The sequence below is a fragment of the Phacochoerus africanus genome, chromosome 16 (genome assembly GCF_016906955.1).
Source record: "Phacochoerus africanus isolate WHEZ1 chromosome 16, ROS_Pafr_v1, whole genome shotgun sequence".
In the NCBI taxonomy this organism is placed as follows: Eukaryota; Metazoa; Chordata; class Mammalia; order Artiodactyla; family Suidae; genus Phacochoerus; species Phacochoerus africanus.
The window spans coordinates 19,369,819-19,394,251 of NC_062559.1; the positions used below are offsets into that span (position 1 = coordinate 19,369,819).

The following is a 24,433-nucleotide window of genomic DNA, read 5'->3' on the forward strand; positions in this document are numbered from 1 at the left end:
TAATGTAATTTTGTCAATATTTATTCTTCTTCCTGTCAATTTAATAGTGCTCTGTACCCAAGGTTCTCTCATTAGCCATCTCTGTCCTCCCTATAATCCTTCTAAATATAGTTACTATCATGATAAGGACCTGGTATGATAACTTTTAAAGCTATTTCTTGACTCCCTCCCTCCCATTTCCACTCTGAATCCAGTTCAAGACATTTTCCTTTAGATGTTACACTAATATTTCAAACACAAGGTAATAAGCTGAACTTGAGGTCTTATTCTATAGTACCTGAAACAAGTACTCATATTATGATTTAGCCAAATTAGCATTTGGTTGAATATAGTAAGAGCTCAAGTTCATTTTTTTACATTGTATTTGACTAACATCATAATATTTAAGCACAAAAGACACAACTGTTTGTTTGTTTTTACCCCTTTTTACCCCTCTAAAAATTCATGAAACAAAAATCTAAACAAATGTTTTGAAACATACTCTAATATCTGCTCAAGAATATTTACTATCTTGTAACTCTTAAATTATTTATATTTACAGATATGGAAACTGAGCTGCTTCCTTGGCAAAATGTAGCATTTGTTTTTTGCATTTACAGTTGTCTGCTCTGGAGCCTTGGACAAACACTAAGTAGAGTGCTTAATAGCATTTAACAAACATTAATTTTATTTTATTCAGCATCCCTATTAGTAAGCTGTAATTGCTTACCACAGTGCTATTGTAGCAATTAATTCATACTTATAAGTGCTCCAAAGAGAGTATTATTTGATAATCTGCTACATCTTGGCAGGGTCCCAACCTTCCTAGGGTGCCCTTCCTTTTCTTCCCAAGACTGGGACAAAGGCTTCAGGAGTCCAACTCTAAGTCCCAAAATACCTATTGCCTTTGCTCCCTTTAAGCCAACAGCCCTCCTGCCGAGCCTCTCAGTCTTCAAGTGGAATATAAATCTACCATGATCTCTGCTACATAGTCAAGGAACAGTTTTGAAGAAAAAGCGTAGATAAAACTCTAAGATCTACAAAGTAGGTTTTAACCCAAAGGAGTCAACTGCTTTTTTTGTTGTTCTTTGCTTTTTGTTTCTTTTCTGGATGCACCCTTGGCATATGGAAGTTCTTTGGCCTGGGATCGAATCCGAGCTTCAATCTACACCACAGCTGCATCAATGCTGGATCTTTAAGCCACTGTACTGGGCTGAGGACCAAACTTGCCGTTTCACAGAGGTAAGGTGGATCATTAATCCACTGGGCCACAGTGGTAACTCCAAGTCAACTGGTTTAATGTGATGCTCTTGAATAGAACCAGAGGTGCTTTAGAGTCATCAAGTATCATCATGCCAATATATACTACACACTGTTCTTGTTGTTACTGTCTAGTCAGAGAGCCTAAAAACTCTTGGGCTCTTCCCAAAGGCTTAAGTATTAGTGCCATCTGAGAGAGCATCTAACCAAGAAGGTTCCATACAAGAGCTGAAAAGTTAATATTTAAGTTTTCATGTGTGCGACTGCATCAGGGATTAAATTCATTCAAGGGACACAAGTAGTGAACTGGTAAGGGGAGAGAAATATGTTATAAATCAACGGTTCACAATTGGGGCTCAGCCCTAAAATCACAAACATTTATTAAGCAGCTATTATATGTTATCATTAAATTGTGAAAAATCCACTAACAGCAAGCCAAATACCAATGAACAAAAAGTGGATCAGCTAACCAAACAGAAGAGATTAAAAGACACTACTTCCCCAAGGTAAGGGGAAAAAAAATCTCAGTGATTTCTGGGATACTCAAAAGATCCTAAACACCATAAAAATTTATAAGCCACTGAGATAACTCAGAAGACAGTGGCAGAAAAAGAATTTAGGACTAGCCAAGCAAATTAATGGGTATATTCAAACTGGAAATAATTATTTTTGGATATCATCATTAGTGGGGTTCAGAACATGCTACCCCCAAATATGGCACCTTGGCATATTGAATATCTGAAGCCTTGCTAACTTCCCCGTAGTTTACTATCCTTAGCTCAAACCTTTCTTTTCTTTTTTTTTTCCCCTTTTCTTTTTAGGGCCGCACCAGGGCATATGGAAGTTCCCTGGCTAGGGGGTCAAATCAGAGTTGCAGCTGCCAGCCAAAGCCACAGTCACAGCAACATGGGATGTGAACTGACTGCGACCTACACCACAGCTCACGGCAATGCCAGATCCTTAACCCACTGAGCGAGGCCAGGGATCGAACTCACATCCTCATGAATACTAGTTGGGTTGGTTACCGCTGAGCCACAACGGGAACTCCTGGGTTTTCATTTCTTTTTTGTTGTTGTTGTTGTCTTTTGTCTTTTTAGGGCCACACCCATGGACTATGGAGGTTCCCAGGCTAGGGGTCAAATCGGAGCTGCAGTTGCCAGCCTACACCAGATCTGACCGCGTCTGCGACCTATACCACAGTTCACAGCGACACGGAATCCTTAACCTACTAGGCGAGGCCAGGGACTGAACCCACAACCTCATGGTTCCTAGTCGGATTCGTTTCTGCTGTGCCATGACGGGAACTCCTGGGTTTTCACTTCTGATGACATGACGGGAATTCCTGGGTTTTCATTTCTGATGAAGGCTCTGTCTCACGTAAAACATTAAACAACTTTGTATGCTTTTCTCTTGTTAATCTGTTTTCAGTGCAATTTACAAAGTCCCAGCCAAAGAGCCAATGAGGGTAGTAGAAACCAGAATTCATGCTCTGACAATCATGAAGAGACAGCCAGAACACCCCACTCGCCACGCAAAATATAGCTAAAAATCCTGGGACAACTGACAAGCCAGTGAAAGGAAAGAATCCTTACCAAAGTCAGCCTCCCAGGTCTGCAGTGTCTGGTCCAGTGAAGGTAAATTTCTCTTTGTCAGATTAGCAGGAGAAAAACATTTCTAAGAATTAGTTTTATGGATTGTGACTCTTAGGAATTTGGTTCTGCACATTGGTTATTGATACCAGAAAGAGTCACTGTTTTCCTGTATCTCTGTCTTTTGCGTCCTTTGTCATAAGGAGGTTCTTACGCCATGGAGTACAGTGGCTTGACGCAGGATCTCAGTCCTCAGACCAGGGATTGACCCCAGGCAGCAGTGGTGAAAGTGCCAAGTCCTGACTACTAGACCACAAGGGAACTCCCTATAAGGAGGTTCTTTATACCACCTACAAATACAAGTCTTTCCTTTCTTAGACTATCTTTGGGAGAAACTCTGGATTTTGGAGGGGATGGAGAGGAAGCGTTCTGCATCTGCAGCACCTTCTTTGGGGATGGCTCTTGCATCCACAGTTAAGTCATAAAAAGGCTTATTTGGCTTAGAGTCACAACAAAATAGCTATACCAATAACAATTTGGACTTTTATATCTAAAAGGACTTTTAGAGAGCATTCACCTTAAACAAATGTCCTATTAGCATCTATGGGAAGATTAGATTGGGAAAAAGAAAAAACACACAAGAGAATGCCTTGGCTTGTCTGGAGGTGGAAAAATTCCCTTAAGATTAGGCAGCAAGATCAGGCTTAGACCAGGCTTGAGATTTATGTTAACACTGATAGCCAGGAAACAGCTTTGGCAAAGGCCCCCAAAATGTACAGGCCTTGCCATGCTAAGCCCCTTACAAATATATTTTGGACTCCTACTGCAAAGAATTCATTCGACCTTTTTTTCTTCTCTTTTTTTTCTTTTTAGGGCCACACCTGTAGCATATAGAAGTTCCCAGGCTAGGGGTTTATTCGGAGCTGCAGCTCCCAGCTATGCCACAGCCACAGCAAAGCAGGATTCAAGCCATGTCTGCGACCTACACTGCAGCTCACAGCAACGCCAGATTCTTAACACACTGAGTGGGGCCAGGGATGGAACCCTAGCCCTCATGGATACTAGTCGGGTTCGTTTCCACTAAGCCACGATGGGGACCCCCTGGACTTTTTTAAAAGAGAAAGAAACAAGTAGTAATTACCCAAGAATTTTGACAACATGCAAATATGCCCCCGAAATCCTTATTAGAGGAAATTTATATCTTTTTCTCTGTGCCTTCAAGATGTAAATTTTCAGGAGTTCCCATTGTGGCTCAGCAGGTTAAGAATCCAACCAGTATCCATGAGGATGCAGGTTTGATCCCTGGTCTCACTCAGTAGGTTAAGGATCTGGCACTGCCGCAAGATGCAGCATAGGTCACAGACGACCTATGAGACGAGGCTCAGATCTAGGATTGCTGTGGCTATGGTATAGGCCAGCAGCTGCAGCTGTTTCTGCCCCTAGCCTGGGAACTTCCATATGCCACAGGTGTGTGTCCCTGGGAAAAAAAATATATATATAAATTTTTTACTTTATCTTCTCTGGGACCTGAAAGCCATCTCTTTAAAATGCAAACTTCCAAGGAAATAATTTTTAACCTCCCAACCCAAAGGGGAAAAAAAAAATTAAGCCTTTATGGAAACAAACTGCTACCTGACTTGTTCCACAGGGTCCCTTGCCCAAAATTTGGTCCACAGTCTCCAAGATTACTTTTTGAAGAAAAAGGAAAATCCTAAAAGTCTACTCCACAAATACTGATTTTCTTTAAAAAAAAAAAAAAAGCTTTAGGGAGTTTCCTGGTGATCTAGTGGTTAAGATTCAACACTTTCACAGCTGTGACCTGGGTTCAATCACTGGTCTGGGAACTGAGATCCCTCATTAAGCTGCTTTACGCCACAGGCAAAAAATAAAGAAAAAACATACTTGGATTAGAAAAAATAATAAGGTAAAGATGAGAATTAACTCTTAAATTAGTGGATTGTGTGTTTATGTATTTATACTTAACACATGGCTAAGCTTCAGAATGAAAGCTATGGAGTTCCTGTCACGGCTCAGTGGTTAACAAACCCGACTGGTATCCATAAGGACTGGGGTTCAGTCCCTGGCCCTGGTCAGTGGGTTAAGGATCTGGCATTGCCATGAGCTGTGGTATAGGTTGAAGATGCGGCTCAGAATACCACTCGGATGCTGTGTGGCGTAGGCCGGCAGCTACAGCTCTGGTTCAAACCCTAGCCTGGGAACCTCCATATGCTGCAGGTGCAGCCCTAAAAAAAGAGACAAAAGACCAAAAAAAAAAAAAAAAAAAAAAAGGAGTTCCCGTCGTGGCGCAGTGGTTAACGAATCCGACTAGGAACCATGAGGTTGCGGGTTCGATCCCTGCCCTTGCTCAGTGGGTTAACGATCCGGCGTTGCCGTGAGCTGTGGTGTAGGTTGCAGACGCGGCTCGTATCCCGCGTTGCTGTGGCTCTGGCGTAGGCCGGTGGCTCCAGCTCCGATTCGACCCTTAGCCTGGGAACCTCCATATGCCATGGGAGCGGCCCAAGAAATAGCTAAAAAGACCAAAAAAAAAAAAAAAGCTATAAGATTTGTTTACATTTGCCTTTGTTTTTGTATATTTACATGTGTGTTACACATACATATTTTTCTGCCTCCAGATGATATTACCAAATCAATTTATAAAATCTTAAGTTGTTCTATTCCAATTTGCCTAGAGATAAATGAGTGCTTCTATAAGTTAAGTATTCAAAAACTCTCAAAAAATAGAAACTAATCCAAATGTTCTTTTCAAATTCATGTGATCTGGGACACTTTTTGTTTAAAAAAAAAAAGGCTAATTTAAAATCGGGGGTTGGGAGTTCCCTGGTGGCCCAGTGGATTAAGGATCTGGCATTGTCACTGCTGTAGCTCTGAACTGTGGTGTGGATTTGATCCTTGGCCCAGGAACCTCCACATGCCATGGGCATGGCCAAAAAATTTTTAAAAATAAATTGAGGTTTAGTAAAACTTCAGAGTTGTCAATAGTAAAACACAGATAGATGTACAATTTTTTCTACCTAGATTTACTAGTCAACAATCTTATTTTATCCCTACTAGATGTTTAGGATTATAAAACTGTAAATCCAACCTAAGAACAAAATGTACAATAAAAATGAATTTCTTGATAAATGTCAAGCACATCAGAACTAAAAAAATTTTGCTGTTTTTTTTTGTTTTTGGCCATGCCTACAGCACATGGAAGTTGCTAGGCCAGGGATCCTGAGTTGTCACAGAAGCAGTGTGAGTGCCAAAAGCAGTGATCCAAGCTGCTGCAGTGAAAACTTGGGATCCTTAACCCACTGCACCACAAGAGAACTCCTACATTTTACTGTTTAGATTCCTTGCTTTTATGATTTTTAAAAAATATTTGCCTAATTTCTTTCTTTCTTTTTTGTCTGCGCTTACGGCATATGGAAGTCCCCAGGCCAGGGATCAAACCTGCACCACAGCAGCAATGCCAGATCCTTAACCTGCTGTACCACAAGAGATTTCCTATATTTGCCTGATTTGTCAAAAAGAAAAAAATAACTTATAATGATGACTAGCTTTAACATCTCATGAAATTATGTTTTAAAAACTCATAATTTAAAAATTATTTTTTAAAAAGTATACAAAACAAAATAATAGAAGATAATTCAATAGTAAGAAAAATAAAATAAGTAAGCATAATTGTTAAAAACAAGTAAATTAATTAGATGTAAGAGGAATGAAAGTTTACTTTTTTTTTTTTTGTCTTTTAGGGCCCCACCCGAAGCATATGGCAGTTCCCAGGCTGGGGGTCAAATCGAAGCTGTAGATGCTGGCCTACGCCACAGCCACAGCCACAGCAATGCCAGATCCGAGCTGCATCTTTGACCCACACCACAGCTCACAGCAACACCGGATCCCTAACCTACTGAGCAAGGTCAGGGATTGAACCCAAGTCCTATGGATACTAGCTGTAGTCTTAACCCGCTAAGCCATGATGGGAACTCCTAATTATGTTTAATAATAGTTATAACTAGTTAGCTAGTCAATTTATAACTACTTAAAAATAGTTCCAAAATCTTTTTTGGTAACTTGAAACCTTAAAACTATACTAAGTTAAATGATTTATGATCATTGAATATTTAGGTCAGGCATCAATTAAGATAAGATACTGAAATTTTTTTTTTGGTCTTTTTTTTTGCCATTTCTTGGGCCGCTCCCGCCGCATATGGAGGTTCCCAGACTAGGGGTCGAATCAGAGCTGTACCCGCCGGCCTACGCCAGAGCCATAGCAACTCGGGATCCGAGCCGCATCTGCAACCTACATCACAGCTCACGGCAAAGCCAGATCCTTAACCCACTGAGCAAGGACAGGGACCGAACCCGCAACCTCATGGTTCCTAGTCGGATTCGTTAACCACTGAGCCACGACAGGAACTCCAAGATACTGAAATTAATTGCTAAATACAAGTTTATCTACTTATGGCATAATCTTTACAGAAAGATTAAACCCTGATTCGACCCCTAGCCTGGGAACCTCTATATGCCATAGGTGCGGCCCTAAAAAAAAGACAAAAAATAAATAATTTTGGGGGGGTCTTCTTAGATTGTGCACTTGTAACAAGCTCTCAGGTGATGCCCATGCTTCTGGTCATAGACCAGTTTGAGTAGCAAAGACCCAAGAGATTCCAAACTTAATAAACTGCCTTTAGGAAGATAATATGAGAAAAAGAATGTATATAGATGTTATGACTGGGTCACTATGCTGTACAGCAGAAATTGACACAACGCTGTAAATCGACTGTACTCTAATGAGAAAAAAATAAAATTTAGGGAGTTCCCATTGTGGTGCAGTGGAAACGAATCTGACTAGGAACCATGACATTGCAGGTTCAATCCCTGGCCTCACTCAGTGGGTTAAGGATCTGGCGTTGCCATCAGCCACTGTGTAGGCCAGCAGCTACAGCTCTGATTGAACCTCTAGCCTGGGAACTTCTGTATACTGAGGATGGGGCCCTAAAAAGACAAAAATAAAAAAATAAAATAAAATAAAAATAAATTTTAAAAAATAAACCACCTTTAACTATAACCTGAGAACTTCCATATGGAGGTTCCCAGGATAGGGGTCAAATCTGGGTTTAATCTTTCCATAAAAATTAAACCAGAAGTAGATAAACTTGTATTTAGCAATCAGTATTTCAGCATCTTATCTTCATTGGTGCTGGACCTAACCATTTAGTGATTATTAATCATTTAACTTAGTATAGCTTTAAGGTTTCAAGTTAACAAAAAGATTTTGGAACTATTTTTAAGCAGTTATAATTTAACTAGCTAACCAGTTAGCAGGTGGGCCCTAAAAACACAAAAAATAAAATAAAATAAAAATAAATTTAGGAGTTTCCATCGTGGCGCAGTGGTTAACGAATCCGACTAGGAACCATGAGGTTGCGGGTTCGGTCCCTGACCTTGCTCAGTGGGTTAACAATCCGGCGTCGCCGTGAGCTGTGGTGTAAGTTGCAGACGCGGCTCAGATCCCGCGTTGCTGTGGCTCTGGCGTAGGCCGGTGGCTACAGCTCCGATTCAACCCCTAGCCTGGGAACCTCCATATGCCGAGGGAGCGGCCCAAGAAATAGCAACAACAACAACAACAACAAAAAAGACAAAAGACAAAAAATAAATAAATAAATAAATAAATAAATAAATTTAAAAAAATAAATGCCTTTAACTATAATTAAACTTCCCATGTAGACTTTCTAGTGGCCCCTCTGACACATATTTCAGAACAGCTTGAATGTTATCTTCTGAGTATAAATTAGAAGTTATCACTTTGTTTTAAATATAATCTCTTGTGAGTTTGGTTTCAATGGACCAGTCCTAAGAGGTAAATAATCCCTAAGTGTACTAAAAACATGAATTTCTGGATTTGTAAAACTGGAACATGGAAACCTCATAAAGTTTCTGCTCTACTGTGAAGCCACCCTAGTGGACAACCAACTAGTTTTCCTAAGGTGATGCAACTTGGTTTCAGTGCTGACTTCCTCAAACTGCACCAATTCCTTGTTTCTAATAATTGCTCATACTAACTAGACTGTATTTATTTATTTTCCTATCTACATTCCCTACTCTTTCCTTGAGTGCAAAAACAGTATTTTGATTTAATAAACCTACCACTTAGCATCGTTTAAGTGGTTTTTGCACAAAAGAAGCTCAGAATGTACAAGTATCCACCAGCAGTAAAACTGCTTCTCTGCTTCTACAGTACAGTCTAGCATAGGCCCTAAAAAGGAACTAGCATTAGGCCAATCATCTTTTCTCTGTTATAGAAACAGACAGGTAGTAAATGTAGTAAAAATTCCTATTCTACGTCTGCCTCACAAAGCAGAGTGACCCAAGAACCAGACCCAGTCAAGCTTTACCCAACAAAAGCTTTGCTGAAGAAGACACTTTACCTTTCAGGAAAAGAAGTCCTTCTTTAACCTGGAGCAGGTAATGTCAACTTGAAAGGCAAATGCACACAACTATCTACCTGGGGTAAAAAAATGTTCTTCCTACAGTCACATCTCATGTAATTCTTGGCAATGCCTTAAAAAGAAAATCAGGTGTTATTTTGGAAAAGTTGGTATTACCAGGATGGCCTTTTTAGAATCTTTTTTGGGGGGAAGGGGGTGGCAGGAGTCAAACCTGTGCCACAGCAGTGACCTGAGCCACAGCAGTGACAATGCCAGGTCCTCAACCCATGGAGCCACTAGGGAACTCCTAGAATCATTCTTAAGTTAAATACGAGTGTTCACTCAAAAATTACTTCTACATGTCCAGCTACATGTTAAGAGAAAAAAACTGTTAATAAGGACAAGATAAAGAGGGAGAAAAAAGAACAAACTCAGAGTTCCCGTCGTGGTGCAGTGGTTAACGAATCCGACTAGGAACCATGGGGTTGCGGGTTCGGTCCCTGCCCTTGCTCAGTGGGTTAACGATCCGGCGTTGCCGTGAGCTGTGGTGTGGGTCGCAGACGCGGCTCGGATCCCACGTTGCTGTGGCTCTGGCATAGGCTGGCAGCTCGGCTCCGATTAGACCCCTAGCCTGGGAACTTCCACATGCCGCAGGAGCGGCCCAAGAAATGGCAAAAAGATCTCCCCCCCCCCAAAAAAGAACAAACTCGAGCAAGTAAAATATTAAGATTCATTTGGGGACAAATAGAGCTACCTTATATTACAAATAGTCCCCATCTTACATTACAAACAAAAATAAATTCCAGATGGATTGAAAACCAAAAGATAATAAATACGACCATGAAAAGCTAAAGAAAGTATAAAATAACTGGCTTATAAACCTCGGGTAGGAAAGGCCATTTTGAGACAAAACATTTAAGTCATAAAAGAAAAAACTGGCCTATCTGACTACATAAAAACTTTGAAAAAAAATTGCAATATATACACAAAGACTATCCAGAAAATATAAAGAATTCCTATAAGCCAAGATGAAAAAGACAAGTCAATAGGAGGGCAGAGCGCTATTTTACCACATCCCCAGCACTTGGCACATACTAGTCCCTCAGTAAATATTTGTTAATGAATAAATATCAATAGCCAACTACAAAAAAAGAATATAAACTGCCAATATATGCAGGAAAATATTCTCAGCCTCACCATTAGCAGTAAAAAATACTAATGAAAAAATAGTAAATTACTTTTCTCATAAAAGGTGTAAAAGGAGTTCCCGTCGTGGCGCAGTGGTTAACGAATCCGACTAGGAACCATGAGGTTGCGGGTTCGGTCCCTGACCTTGCTCAGTGGGTTAACGATCCGGCGTTGCCGTGAGCTATGGTGTAGGTTGCAGACGCGGCTCAGATCCCGAGTTGCTGTGGCTCTGGCGTAGGCCAGTGGCTACAGCTCCGATTCAACCCCTAGCCTGGGAACCTCCATATGCCTCGGGAGCGGCCCAAGAAATAGCAACAACAACAACAACAAAAAGACAAAAGACCAAAAAAAAAAAAAAGGTGTAAAAAATATCCAGTATTGGTGAAGGTGTAGCAAAAGTGTTGTCATGTATATAATTAATTGATATGTAAAGTAGTACTATATTTTTTAAGGCAACATGACAAGATGTATTAAGTTTAAATTATGGCTATCAGAGTTCTCCTACAGCCCAACAGGTTTAAGTATCTGGCATTGTCACAACAGCAGTTTGGGTCACTGCTGTGGCACAGATTCGATTTCTGGTCCAGAAATTTCCACATGCCTTAGGTGTGGCAAAAAAAAAGTGACTATCTTTCAAATTCGAAATTCTACTTTTAAGTATCTATTCTAGAGAAACACTTAAACATAGCCAAAGAAAATGCATACAGATAGTTACTACAGCATATAAAAATTAACCTAAATGTGCATCAACAAAAGAATGGTTTAATAATCAATAGTGGTATAGACTTTGGAAATTAATTCAGCAGTTAAAAAGAATGAGATATATAAATGTACTGATACGTAAAAAGCTCCAAGACATGCCATTAGGTGGAAAAAACAACCTGCAAAACAATGTGTATATAATGTGCTTTTATTTATGTACAAGTGATTATAAAACTATCAATTTCTCTGTGTAGGATATGAGTGTAAAGTTGAAAAAGATAGGTTGATAGGAAAAGTCACCTCTGGAGAGGAGAATAAGACTGGCTGAGGGCCAAGGAAGATGTCTGCTTCATTAGACTGAAGTATAAGAATATATTCAAGCATTCCTCATGTAATTAAAAACAACTTTTTTTTTTGTCTTTTCTAGGGCAGCACCCACGGCATATGGAGGTTCCCAGGCTAGGGGTCCAATCCAGTCGGATTCGTTTCCACTGCGCCAGAACGGCAACTCCCTGAAACCTTCGGATCACTCTAAAAGATATGGTATTGTTGGCTACCTTTTCTTGGAAACTTTTCTTCACTGATGGCTACCATTTACTGAACACTTATTCTGTTCTGGCATTTATCTATCTATCTTATCTCATGTAATCCTCATAACAATTTTATCAGATGAGTATTAGTATCTTTATTTTACAGATTAGAAAATATGGGCCCAAAGAGAGTAATTAAGTTGCTCAAGGCTTGGCCAATCTTTGATGTTTTGGAGATTAGTAAGATGAAACACTGCCCACAGCAGTAAGAGTAGGCTTTGCCACACTGCCAGCCCCTTACTTTTCTGACTAAACTCCCATGTGAAATCTGCTAAAGCTATTGAACCTAGGCTGCTGAGTCCACTCTGCAATCTTCTGGATCCCCGGATCTACCCTTTTTCAAGGGGAGGCTTTGTGTTCCTTTCATTCATTCCCTTCCCACTCTTTTCATCCTCTCAGCCAGTCCAGTCATCCCAGACCCTTCCACTGTGTTCTCTCCAATCTGCTCCTCCATTAGGAGCAAATTCTCCTGTGGCATCAGCCTCCATCAGGAAGATCAAGTTACAGGGGCAGCAGTAGCACCTGGCACCTGGTATCTGGAACTACAGTAGTGCAACCCAAGCTGCAGCATCTCTCCTACCTGGCATTGGCAAACGTGGCATCTTTCCCAAACTCATTCTGTGTATGATTGTGTGTGTGTCTGTGCACACACGCGCATGATTTGGGGTGTTGCTTTTTAGCTGTGTAGCCATGAAGCAAGTTCTCTGCTCTGAAAGCTACCTCATGTCCTTTTTATAATATGTCCAATTCAGCCAGAGTTGATTTCTGCTGTTTATGGAACTCTGAGTGATGCACTGTTTGAACCTAACCATTTTCCTTTTTAGTTGCCTGAATCCATGGAGCTGAGAGTTGCTAGAGAAAATCAGAAAACCTGGCAGGTTGATGTCACTATAAATTCATAGTTGTCAACCTCATATGCGTGATCATGGTTGCCTAGCAATTTCTCTAGTAAGTTCACTTTCCCCTGACTGCAGATGATTATTTCATACTGTTTCTGTTTACTTCTAATCTCACATGCATTCTTCTTTTTAATCCAGTGATATTAAATGCCTTATACTTGTTATAAAAACGAAAACCACCAAAAGGGAAGACGTGTCCTTCATTCTGTCAAAGTCAGCCTCTCCGCGGGTACTCTAAGCACATTCTCCTGCCTTCTCAACTTCTTCCCTTGCTTATTTCCTCTTTCTGTTAGAGCCTTTCCTACAGATTTCCTCTGACCCCCATTATCTCCTTTCTGCTACCGTCCTATCTTTTTTATTCCCTCTCACAGCTAAGTTTCTTAAAGAAGTTTTCAATGTATGCTATCTACACTTTTTTTCTTCCCACAGACTCTTTAATGCACTTCTACTACTAAAATCCTTAACCACACGATGCTCTTGCTAAAGTTGCTGATGTCGATCAGATTGGAAAATGCGGCTGTTTTTTCGTCCCTCATCGTATCAGACCCCTTGGCAGCATTTGACACCAACTTCTTATCAAAACACCTCCTCTCTTGGCTTCCATGACACTGCTCTTTACTAGTTTTCTTATTTCTCTGGCTGCTCTTTCTCTGTCTTCTTTATGGGCTCTTTCTCCTTGATCCTAGGTGCTCTGCTCTTTCCATTGTTTTTTCCCCAAGGTCATCCACAGCATTCCTATACCTTTGAATATCATCTGCATGCCAACAACTCCCCAAATTATTTCTTTAACTAAGACCCCTCTTCTGAATGCCAGTCTTGTGTGTATATACAACACCTACTTGCAGTTGAACTAATATCCCAAACAGAATTTATCTTTTCTCTAATCCTCAAAATACGTTCTTCTTGTTTTGTTCATATCAGTAAAATGGTTATTTACGTATTTTTCCCTTTTTTTAAAAGTTGTTTTTGGAGTTCCCGTCGTGGCTCAGTGGTTAACGAATCCGACTAGAAATCATGAGGTTGCGGGTTCGATCTCTGGCCTCACTCAGTAGGTTAAGGATCCGGCGTTGCTGTGAGCTGTGGTGTAGGTCTCAGACACGGCTGGGATCTGGCATTGCTGTGGCTGTGGTGTAGGTTGGCGGCAACAGCTCCGATTAGACCCCTAGCCTGGGAACCTCCATATGTAGTGGGAGTGGCCCTAAAAAGACAAAAGACAAAAAAAAAAAAAGAAGAAGAAGAAGGGTTCATATCAGAACATTGCAGGAGATAAAATCTGTAGGGAAGATGAAGCCAGTCCGGGTCTCTATCAGCTTCCTTAACTTTTTTTTTTTTGTGGGGGGGCGGTGGGTGGCCACACATGCTGTATATGGAGGTTCCCAGGCTAGGGGTTAAATGGGAACTGCAGCTGCTGGCCTATACCACAACCCCAGCAACTCAGGATCTGAGCCTCGACTGCGACCTACACCATAGCTCATAGTGACACCAGATCCTTAACCTACTGAGCAAGGCCAGGGATCAAACCCATGTCTTCATGGATACTAGTCGGGTTCATTACCGATGAACCACAATGGGAACTCCTCAGCTTGCTTAAGCAATGACAGCTCTGCAGTATTCAGTAAGGCTCTAAGGAAAAGCCTGATTTATACTCACAGAAACTCATCTAGCAGCTCTAGAACCTCTATACCCTTCCTTAATACAAGTTCTGAGCTAAGAACAACCAAATGTCCCAAACGAATACATTTCTATTGATGGACTCTTGTGGGAAACCATCAGCTATCGAGGCAACGTCCAAGAGGGAGAATGGCTAAGAGAACTGTGGCAGAATACAGCTGGGGAAGAGGGGACTGAAATCATATGGTTTAAATCATTGAATTTAATCAAAGCAGTTTCACTTAAGAACTATCACAGAAGAAATTTCACTCTGTTGCCTTCTCCTCTCTCAGCTCTCACCAAATCACCGGCTATAGGGCATTCAGATTGGAAAAAAGCTCCTACAAATTCCAGAGAAACCTGATCAATCTAAGTAATAAACCTTTTATTGGGGGAGTGGAATTTCACCTGAACGTGATGGCAGGGGGATGGATCAGAGCAGCTGCCAAGATTTACCATTCTTCTCCCACCTACCTCATCTGTACCCCTCTGAATCATTTAAATAAGAACTACCTGGAGTTTCCGTCGTGGCACAGTGGTTAACGAATCCGACTAGGAACCATGAGGTTGCGGGTTCGATCCCTGTCCTTGCTCAGTGGGTTAAGGATCCGGTGTTGCCGTGAGCTGTGGTGTAGATCGCAGACTCGGCTTGGATCCCAAGTAGCTGTGGCTCTGGCGTAGGCCGGTGGCTACAGCTCCGATTAGACCCCTAGCCTGGGAACCTCCATATGCTGCAGGAGCAGCCAAGAAAGGGCAAAAGGAAAAAAAAAAGAACTACCAAGAAAGAATGAAGTCTGAATGAAGATTCCAACAAATCTCTTCCTCTTCACCCTTTATACTAGGGGGGAGGGGAACACTTGAAAGGAATGATCTATAAAGAAATTCACTTTCCCTTTTCAGGAACTATCCATTTCTCTTATTAACTAGACACTAAGTACCTAAGTCAGTCTTCCTCAAGACATTAAATACACAACTGCAACTTCAGCTCTGAGCAAGCTCCTAAAACAGTTCTTAATGGTCAATCTTCCCCAGGAAGCAGAAAAGAATTCAGAAATTATACTAATACAAAATAAGGGCTGCCTTTTCAGAAAATTCATAAATGTTCACATAAATATAGTAAGACCATCAAACAAGCTCAATAAATAAAAAGAAACTGCATATTAATGAAGTAACAAATATCCACAAACAATATAAATTAAAGATTCAATCTAAGCTTTGAGCAGAGAAATACCTCAAAGGAAAAGCAACAGAGTTTGGGCATGAGAGTCATCCAGATCACGGTTACTAACCATGTAACCTTGAGATAAATTCCTTAATCTCTCCACTCTCCAGTTTCCTCAATAAAACAAGGATAACACCACCTATTTCTGAGAGCTTAAGTAAAATAATATACTTAAAGCTTTAATACAATGCCTGGGACACAGCGGAAAGGCCTAACAGTATGCTCCCCTTCTTATTTCCAAAATGTTTAATTAGAGATTGATTCTTAGAGGCAAGACTTAAAAAACAAGGACAACTCTTAGCTGGACAGGAAGGAGGCACATAGTCTTCAGATATTGCAGATTTATTTGTAATTTTAAAAATATAAGAACACATTTCTCAGATTATCGCTAAATTACTACGGTAAAAATGCATCATTGATCTTGAAATGCTTTTTTATATACACATAAGATCCTCTTCTCCCTCTCTCATAATTTTACAATTTGTTGAGATTCTACATTTGTACAATTTTTTCCTATCCTCTTCCTAAAGTCTTGACTCAGACTCTTCTTAGTTTGGTTTTGGATGACCTAAGTTTTTTTTTTTTTTTTTTTTGCTTTTTAGGGCCGCACCCGCGGCACATGGAGGTTCCCAGGCTAGAGGTCCAATCCGAGCTACAGGTGCTGGCCACAGACACAGCCACAACAACATCAGATCCGAGCCGAGTCTGTGACCTACACCACAACTCATGGCAACGCCAGATCCTTAACCCACTGAGAGGCCAGGGATCGAACATGAAACGTCATGGTTTCTAGTTGGATTCATTTCTGCTGCACCACAACAGGAACTTCTTGGATGACCTAAGTCTTAAACCAGACAGACACACCTTAGAGTTCACTGAGTATGTTGAAAGCCTTCCAGGAGAAAACCATAACTCAGCAACTAAGAAGTCAGAATCAGTGCAGCATAATGAAAAGGACATGGGCTTTGGAAACAGACTAAGGTTTAAAACAGAGGTTAAAAAAAAAATCACAAATTCACATCGTGCCTCAGCCATAACGAACCCGATTAGTATCCATGAGGACACGGGTTCGATCCCTGGCCTTGCTCAGTGGGTTAAGGATCTGGCACTGCCTTGAGCTGTGGTGTAGATTGCAGACTTGGCTCAGATGCGGCATTGCTGTGGCTATGGTGTAGGCCAGAAGCTGCAGGTCTGATTCGACCCCTAGCCTGGGAACTTCCATATGCCACAGGTGTGGTCCTAAAAATACTTTTTTTAAAAAATCAGTTTTAAGTCCTACCTCTGCCACTTTCTAGATCTAAAACCTTGGTCAAAGCACTTTACCTCTCTGGACCTCATTTCCTTATCAGTGAAATGGAGATAAAGCCACCTATATCTCATTTTGTAGCTGTCAGGATTAGAAAAGTGCCTACAGAAGTTCCCACTGTGATGTAGTGGGTTAAAAATCTGACTGTAGTGGCTCAGGTCCCTGTGGAGGCTCGGGTTTGATCCCAGGCCTGGGCCATTAGAGCTCCTTGGTGACCTAGTGGTTAAGGACTTGGCATTGTCACCGCTAGGGCTTGGGTTTGATCCCTGGCCCAGGAACTTCCCTATGCCATGGGTATAGGGAGGAAGGAAGGAAAGAAAAGGAGAGAGAGAGGAAGAGAGGAAGGGAGGGAGGGAAAGTTGAAGGGAGGGAAGGAGGGAGGAAGGAGGAAAGGAAGAAGGATGCCTATAACAATTCCTGGCATATAAAAGGCCAATTAATGGTAACTGTTATTAGGGTCAATCTGCCAACTGCCTTACTGAATATTTTGCAAGGCTGTACTTTCCTAACTGGCAAAAGGAGTAACTCTGCTCCCACATTCCCATGACTATATCCAAAAGGTTCCATTTTAGTAATCCATAATTAAACAAATCAAGAGCTTAAAGAATTCAGGGCAAGAAAGTGCTAGCCTGGCTCAACTCATTCTCTGCTGACGGTAACAAAGCCAGCGAAATGTGGATTTGTCTGCCAAAAAAAAAAAATCTGTTTGAACATGGTCATTACTGATATTGACGTAAGCACAAACTCCTTGTGGTTCCTGGGCTCCAAGCCTTATTATCAGAAAGTTTTAACTTTTCTGAAATAAACCCTCTCCTGCCTTGTTTTCCCTGCTATGCTATGACAATCCTAGTACCCGATTTTCAAAAACACAAGGAAGAAATCCTCAAACTATTGCTATTACATTCACTGTCGAACTTACCTTCCTAGTTCACAAATCACTTCTCAGAGATTTTGGTTTGTTGAGTTCACTTGTGAAGAAATAATATATATACAAACATATGACAGTCACAATGACATGATCTGGTGCCCAGAGCACCACAAGTTACAGGGTGGAGGTAGATGCCAAAGATAAGATGGGACTGAGTAACCTGCACACCATATGTTCACTCTTATTAACCGTTGCACTTGGGAATTCTGGCTCTTGTAAAAAGTTTATTTCCCTTGTGTGACTGAGCAGAGTAACAGTGCGAAGAAAACTGATCACAGATACACAAATGGAGTTACGGACACCATCAATAGAAATAAGATAAATAAGCTTGTATGTGACAGTTAAAAATAAAAGCAACAGTCACCAATTACATAGCCAAAGGCAGCTATTTCAAGTCTAAGTACCTACAGTCCTTCCCTACACTAAAATAAAAGGAGAAGGGAGTCAAGGTCAGAATGATTATTTAAATAAACTAAAAGCCAGGAAAGTTTCAACAAATCAAAATGTCACACTGCAGTCCCTTGGGGAGGTGACTTTCAACTTGGAGAAAGGTCAGTCTCATGTTTTAATATAACTTATTCAATATCAAGAAAGTTAAAGATTCTGCCCCCTAAAAGCAGCTCAGTAATGCCTTTTATTAGTTGTGTCACACAGCTGCATCCTTCCCCAGAGCTTAGCCTGCTTAACTTCCAATAGAGAAACTGTTTTTTGGTTGCAATTAACATTGTAAGGCAAGCTCAGCCCTGTCTTCCACAGCCTTGGGGCTGCTGAGTAAATCTAGAATCATGGAACCTACATTTTGATGCTGGAAAAACAGGAAGGTAGTTCAGCAACAAGGAAAATGGTCAAGAAACACAACCTGAATTAGGAAAAACAGACTGATACGCTGGCCTGTGATTTTTTCACTTCTTTATGTAGAATCTATTGAATTGTGTGTACCTTTCAAAGGAAGCCATGATGGCATGCATTTAACATGATGAGAGGAGGGAAAAAACAAAATCAATTCTTAATAATAGCTATAATTTCTGAAGCCCTCACAGTATGTGCCAAGTTCAATGCCAAAGCCCTCTACAAATACTTCTAATCTTCACTCGTACTAGCAACTTCATTTTATAAAAGAGAAAACTAAGATTTAGAGAATTTGGAAATTACCCAAAAGCTAGTTAGTGGGGGTACTAGGATTCGAACTCAGGTCTGCCTGACTGTAAATCCCATGTTCTAAAGGCAATTTGTCAAACACTCTTACCCTCAAGAGATCAAAATACAGAGTTTACACAAAAAGACCCTTAATCACAGGATTTGGCCAAAGTTATAAAGCAGCTTGACCGGGTACAAACGTGTTTCAGATTTCCAGACTCGCATCTAGGTACTACCAGCACGGGTGCCTGTGCTGCCCCTCTTTCCTCCTATAGCTCCTCCCATGGGAGATTCATAATGCAAATGTGAAGACAATGTCCTAAAGCATCATTAAACACAGCTTTCACTCTTGCCTCTGACACTGTCTGATCATCTATATTTGGGTAATTCGAATGAAAGGGTTCTCTGCTCTATACCTTAATAATGAGGCAATTATAAGAAAAGTTAGGCTGGATCCAAGGTTCCACTTCAGCTGAGTCCCACACAGTGAAACCAATGCAGACTGTTATCATTTTCTCAATGTTCTGATAAAGCAATTAAAAATCATTCACAAAACAAAAAAACCATAAATCACCATGTTCACATCATGCCTCAGAAGTTAGAGCAATCATCCCTTCTGATGTGATCCACATTGCTGTTTTTGCAATATTTGCCCTTTTTTTTTTTTTTTTTTTTCCTGTACTGACTTAGCTTTATGAGAGGAGAAACACACCATAGATAGAGCCATCCTAAAAATAATACTGGGATGTGTATTAAAATCACACATCTAGGCACACCTACTCCTTGGTGCTCCTCTTCAAAACTCTATCTGGAAGAAACTGACAGCTGAGACAGAAAACCCCACTGCGATCGCCCTTCCCAAAAAGAGAAGCATTTCTTCCTAACACTTTCAGATCATAATGAAAGACCTAATAAAACAATCACCTCTTCATACACAGTACAATAATCTTGGTGGCGACCAACTACTGGGCAGAGAGAACAAACCTCTGAAGAGAAAAGAGTGAAGAGAGTCCATTACCCTTCTACATTCAGAGAGGATGTAAGGAGATCGCAGAATCTGGAATGAAGGGCACAGCATCAGTACTGCTCGAGGGAAGTGGTTGGACAAGAACGGCAGAAAGTCATCATCTGCACAGAAACCACACAACTGAGGATCTCAGAGCGAGGTAACTACTCCTTACTCGTTCTTCCAACAGAGAACCTTACTGCTGAGTGAACTCTCATAAGCAGTAAGGTTTTTCTACACCATCGGGGTCTTCTCCCCGACAGTCTGGAACATACACACGGGAGCATGTCGGGGAGTTCAGCGAGGGCTAAGATTAGGCGGCTCTCCTCTCCCAGCCTACTATTCCAAGTAGTAGGCGAGAGCGCTACCTCCATGTTATTCCCAGCGAAGTACGGCCGTACCCCCTGGAGTCTTCACTCCTCAGCATGGGGCCAGGAAGGGGGCATCTCCGAGAGAGCGGATTTAAGGGCGAAAGGGATCTCTCGGCTTCTACGATGACAAGGGAGGGCGTGGAGTGTGGCGCCGCGCCGCGAGGATCTCCGGTTCCCCCTCCTACCCTCCCTCTCCGACAGAGGCAGCCCGGCCCCAATACCTTCTTGACTGTACGCGGCGCCTCGGTGACGGTGCCGTCGGGGCTGACCAGGGCCTCGCCGCCGTCGCGGTGTCTCTGATGCTGGTGATGAGGGTCGCTCCGCTTCATGGCCGACGCCTGAGGCACTTTCCCAGCGGCGGGGCTGAGAGCCGCGGCGGGCCCCGATCCCGGGCCAGGGGCCGGGGGCCGCTCCGCCGCGGGAGCTGGAGCCTCAGGGTCCCCACCGCCTGCTGGAGGGGCCATGGCGCTCACAGCCGCCGTGCTCAGTCCCAGCTGCGCCTCCGCCTCGGAAGGGCTCAGGTCCTTCAGCTCCACCTCAGGCACCTTCGAGGCAGCCGCTGCCGACACGACCTGCACCGACATCACCGCCTCCACTGCAACCGCCGGCTCAGACTCCAGCTCCAGCTCGGCCCCGCCTCCCGCCTCCCTTCCCCTTCCCTCCCCCATTCCCCCACTCCTCCCCTCCATCGCCTCCGCTCCCACCCACTTCCTCCGCCTGCCCACCCGCCCGCCGGCCCCTGCCTCTCCCTCCCCTCTCTGCCCCGCCCCGCCCCGTCCCCGCCCCGCCCCGCCCCAGACCGCTCCTTCCCGCTTGCCCGCGCGTGTGGTGCCACGGAACCTGTAGTGCGCTTGCTCTGGGCCGAAGGCGGCGAAGAGACGGTGGGACCTCAGCCCCCGACCATCCCTGCGCGCCGCCGGGGGCGGGGCCCGCGAAGCCCCCTGGGGCTTGTAGTCCCGGTCGCCCTTCCTCCGGCAAGCGGGATTCTGTAGCAGAGATGGAGCTTTAGCGCCGGCGACTAAAAGAAAGAAGTGAGGATAGGTGACATGAAGAAGAACATGAGGAAGAGAAGGTCTCCAGAGGAGTTGCGGCTTCCGAGGAGCTAGCGCTAGAAACCCTAAGTTTGGGAAGGTGGAGGAAGATTGACTCTACCCCGACAGTGTAAATTTCTTCCTAGGGTGCACCTCTGCTATCACGTGAGCAGGCATTTAAAGGAAAAGCGGTGGGGAGAGAGCTGGCCTCAGGCTTAATCAAGTGACTTGATTTTTCTGCGTCCGTGAAATTAGGACCTCACACCTTTACTGGCTTTGTTTTTAGAAGGAATAACATGGTCCTGTTTTTAATTGCCTGTTGTGGCGATTTCTGGCACATTCTGGGCTTGGAGTTTAATATCAGTCTAAAAAAGTTAGGTATCACTAGGTCAAAATTTCAAGGCTAAGGAATGAAACCATTGCCTTAAACAAAGCCAATTCTTTTGCCCTATTAATTCTACTAGGGATATTGTAGAACCCAAGTTTGTATGCCTGTGGCACGGTGAGGCCAAACAAATCGAAACATCAGAGTTTGGAGCAGAGGAAAGTTTATTGCAGCGTGCCAGGAAGAACAGCAGCTGGAGTTCAAAAAACCCTAACTCCCCCATAGTTTTCAGGGAAAAGTTTTTAAGGCAGAATTGGGGTTGAGGGCTCCAGGGTGTGTGATCTTATTCTAATGGGTTGGTGGTGCCATAACCAGGTGATAGATCTCTGGGATCTCAGCCTTCTGGTTCCAACCAGCCTATGGTCCACATGCTTGTGGTCAACATGTGGTCACCATTTTCCTCCTGGGTAGGGGTCTTAGTTTTAGTAGAACTCAGACACACATCAGATTGTTATCTATATCCCTTCAGGAGGAACAAGGAGTCCTGTGATGCTATTGTCCTGCTGACATCTTCAGCTTGCTCTTTGGAACTTGGGGAAGGCCTGGGAAACTAAAGCCCTTTGGGTTTTTTGTTAGTTTGTTTTGGGTTGGTTTTTTTTGGTTTTTTTGTTTGTTTGTTTGTTTTTTGCCATGCCTGAGGCATGTGGTGGTTAGTTCTTGGGCCAGAGTTCAAAGTTGGCCAGAGCAGTGATCCTGGCCACTGCAGTGACACCATCAGGTACTTAACTCACTGTGCCACAAGGGAACTCCTAAAGCCTTTTTTTTTTTTTTATACAAACAGCAGACAGGGAGGGCCTTGCAGAGTCTTGCTGGGTTCCAGGGAGATAATTGAAATTCGGATTAAATATATCAGCAGAGAAGAATATTAACTAAAATATAAATAGCAATTTTTTTAAGCGATGGGATGTGAAGTGTTTTTTTTTTTACTTTGTACTTTTCTGTATTATTTTAAAACTTAAAATTTATTTATTTATTTATTTTTTAAATTTATTTTTGAAGGCGTAAACCCAAAGACTTGTATGGCAGATTTATTTTGAATAATGAAAAGGTATCTGAAACTAATGTCCAACAACAGAGGAATGGTTATATAGCCTTTAAAATTAAGTTTGCTAAGAACTTTTTTTCAGTGGTGAAGGGAAATAAATACTTATGATAAAATAGTGAGCTAAAAATCAGGAGACAAAATTAGCATATTTTATTTGATTTTGTTTTCTTTCTTTTTTAGGGCATGCCTGAAGCATCTGAAAATTCCCAGGGTAAGAGTCACATTGGAACTACAGCTCCCGGCCTACACCACAGCCACAGCCACACCAGATCTGAGCCACATCTGTGACCTGTATACCACAGCTCACAGCAATGCCGGATACTTAACCCACTGAGTAGGGCCAGGGGCTGAACCTTTGTCTTCATGGATACTAGTCGGGGTCGTAACCCACTGAGCCACCATGGGAACTCCTATTAGATTTTAACTATGTAAATAATACTTGAATAAAAACAGTACATTAAAATGCAATTGCCTCTGGGTGACAGATTATGGGCTAGGTCATTTCTTCTCTATTCTCAGAGAAACTGAGGCAAAGGGGACCTTAGAGTTTCTGGTTGTTCATAAAGTAAGTGATGGCCCTGACAAGCCCAGAGGCCACTGGACATCTAGTCTTTGGACTATTTTTTCCCTGGTAAGAAGGAAAGGGAGAAACCACCTGCCTTGGTCTCCTTCCCTGAGCTACTGCTGTCATGGAAATTTGTTCAGAGTTCCCTTCATGGCTCAGCAGAAACGAATCCAACTAGGAACCATGAGGTTGCAAGTTTGATCACTGGCCTTGCTCAGTGGGTTCAAGATCTGGTGTTACCATGAGCTGTGGTGGGGGTCGCAGACGTGGCTTGGATCCTGTGTTGCTGTGGCTGTGGTGTAGGCCGGCAGCTGTAGCTCCAATGTGACCCCTAGCCTGGGAACCTCTACATGCTGTGGATGCAGCCCTAAAAAGAAAAAATAAAGAAAGAAAAGAAAAAGGAAATTTGTTCATTCGTGGAGTATCCTATTCTGAATGGAGTCTTTTCTATCTTGCCTTCGAAATTTGTGCCTCACACTATGAGTTGGAAGGCATCTGAACACTGCCATTTCCACAAAGCCCTCAAGTCCACCAGACACAAGGGCTTCTTAAGCTTTCTCTTCACAGTCTGGCTTTCAGAATTTCCTTCCTGTTACAAAGAACCAGCTCAGAGCTTCATCCTCCAGCTGTCGGAGAAGAGATTAGCAGCTCTGTAACTGATTTCTTTCTTCCCCCTAATGCACAAGGGAGCTGTGGTACAGCCACCTGGCATGTGTTGAAGCTCATAGGCAGCAGCTGCCTACCTGGACAGCCGCTAGACTTGATTACCAACGGGGTGAACTCATTCTTCAATGGGATGTGGTTACAAAACATAAGGAGTTGAAGTGCTGGAAAGAAACTGATATTCATCCTTTATTTATCCAGGCACCATCCTCTGGTTGAGGCCAGACATCAGGGCACATTCTCACCCATTGTCAGCTCCATCCTACACACCTGCTGCTTCTGCCATCTTTGTTACTGAGGAACAGCAGGCACGGCCAAAAATGAAAACACTGTAATGGAAACAGGATGATGTAGTTCCCATCGTGGCTCAGCAGAAACGAATCTGACTAGCATCTATGAGGAAGCAGGTTCGATCCCTGTCCTTACTCAGTGGGTTAAGAATCCAGCGTAGCCATGGGCTGTGGTGTAGGTCACAGATGAGGCTTG

General features: G+C 42.6%; 1 protein-coding gene across 2 annotated transcripts in view; it reads right to left on the bottom strand.

The window, feature by feature from the left end:
• AHCYL2 (adenosylhomocysteinase like 2) overlaps positions 1 to 20,896 on the bottom strand; it is a 173,778-nt gene extending 152,882 nt beyond the window's left edge. For both annotated transcript variants that reach the window (XM_047762911.1, XM_047762910.1), the window contains exon 1: positions 20,480 to 20,896. In XM_047762911.1, the coding sequence (XP_047618867.1) occupies positions 20,480 to 20,842 (363 nt within the window). In that variant the 5' untranslated portion in view covers positions 20,843 to 20,896. The remainder of the gene's footprint in view (positions 1 to 20,479) is intronic.
• Between the last annotated feature and the right edge of the window lie 3,537 nt (positions 20,897 to 24,433).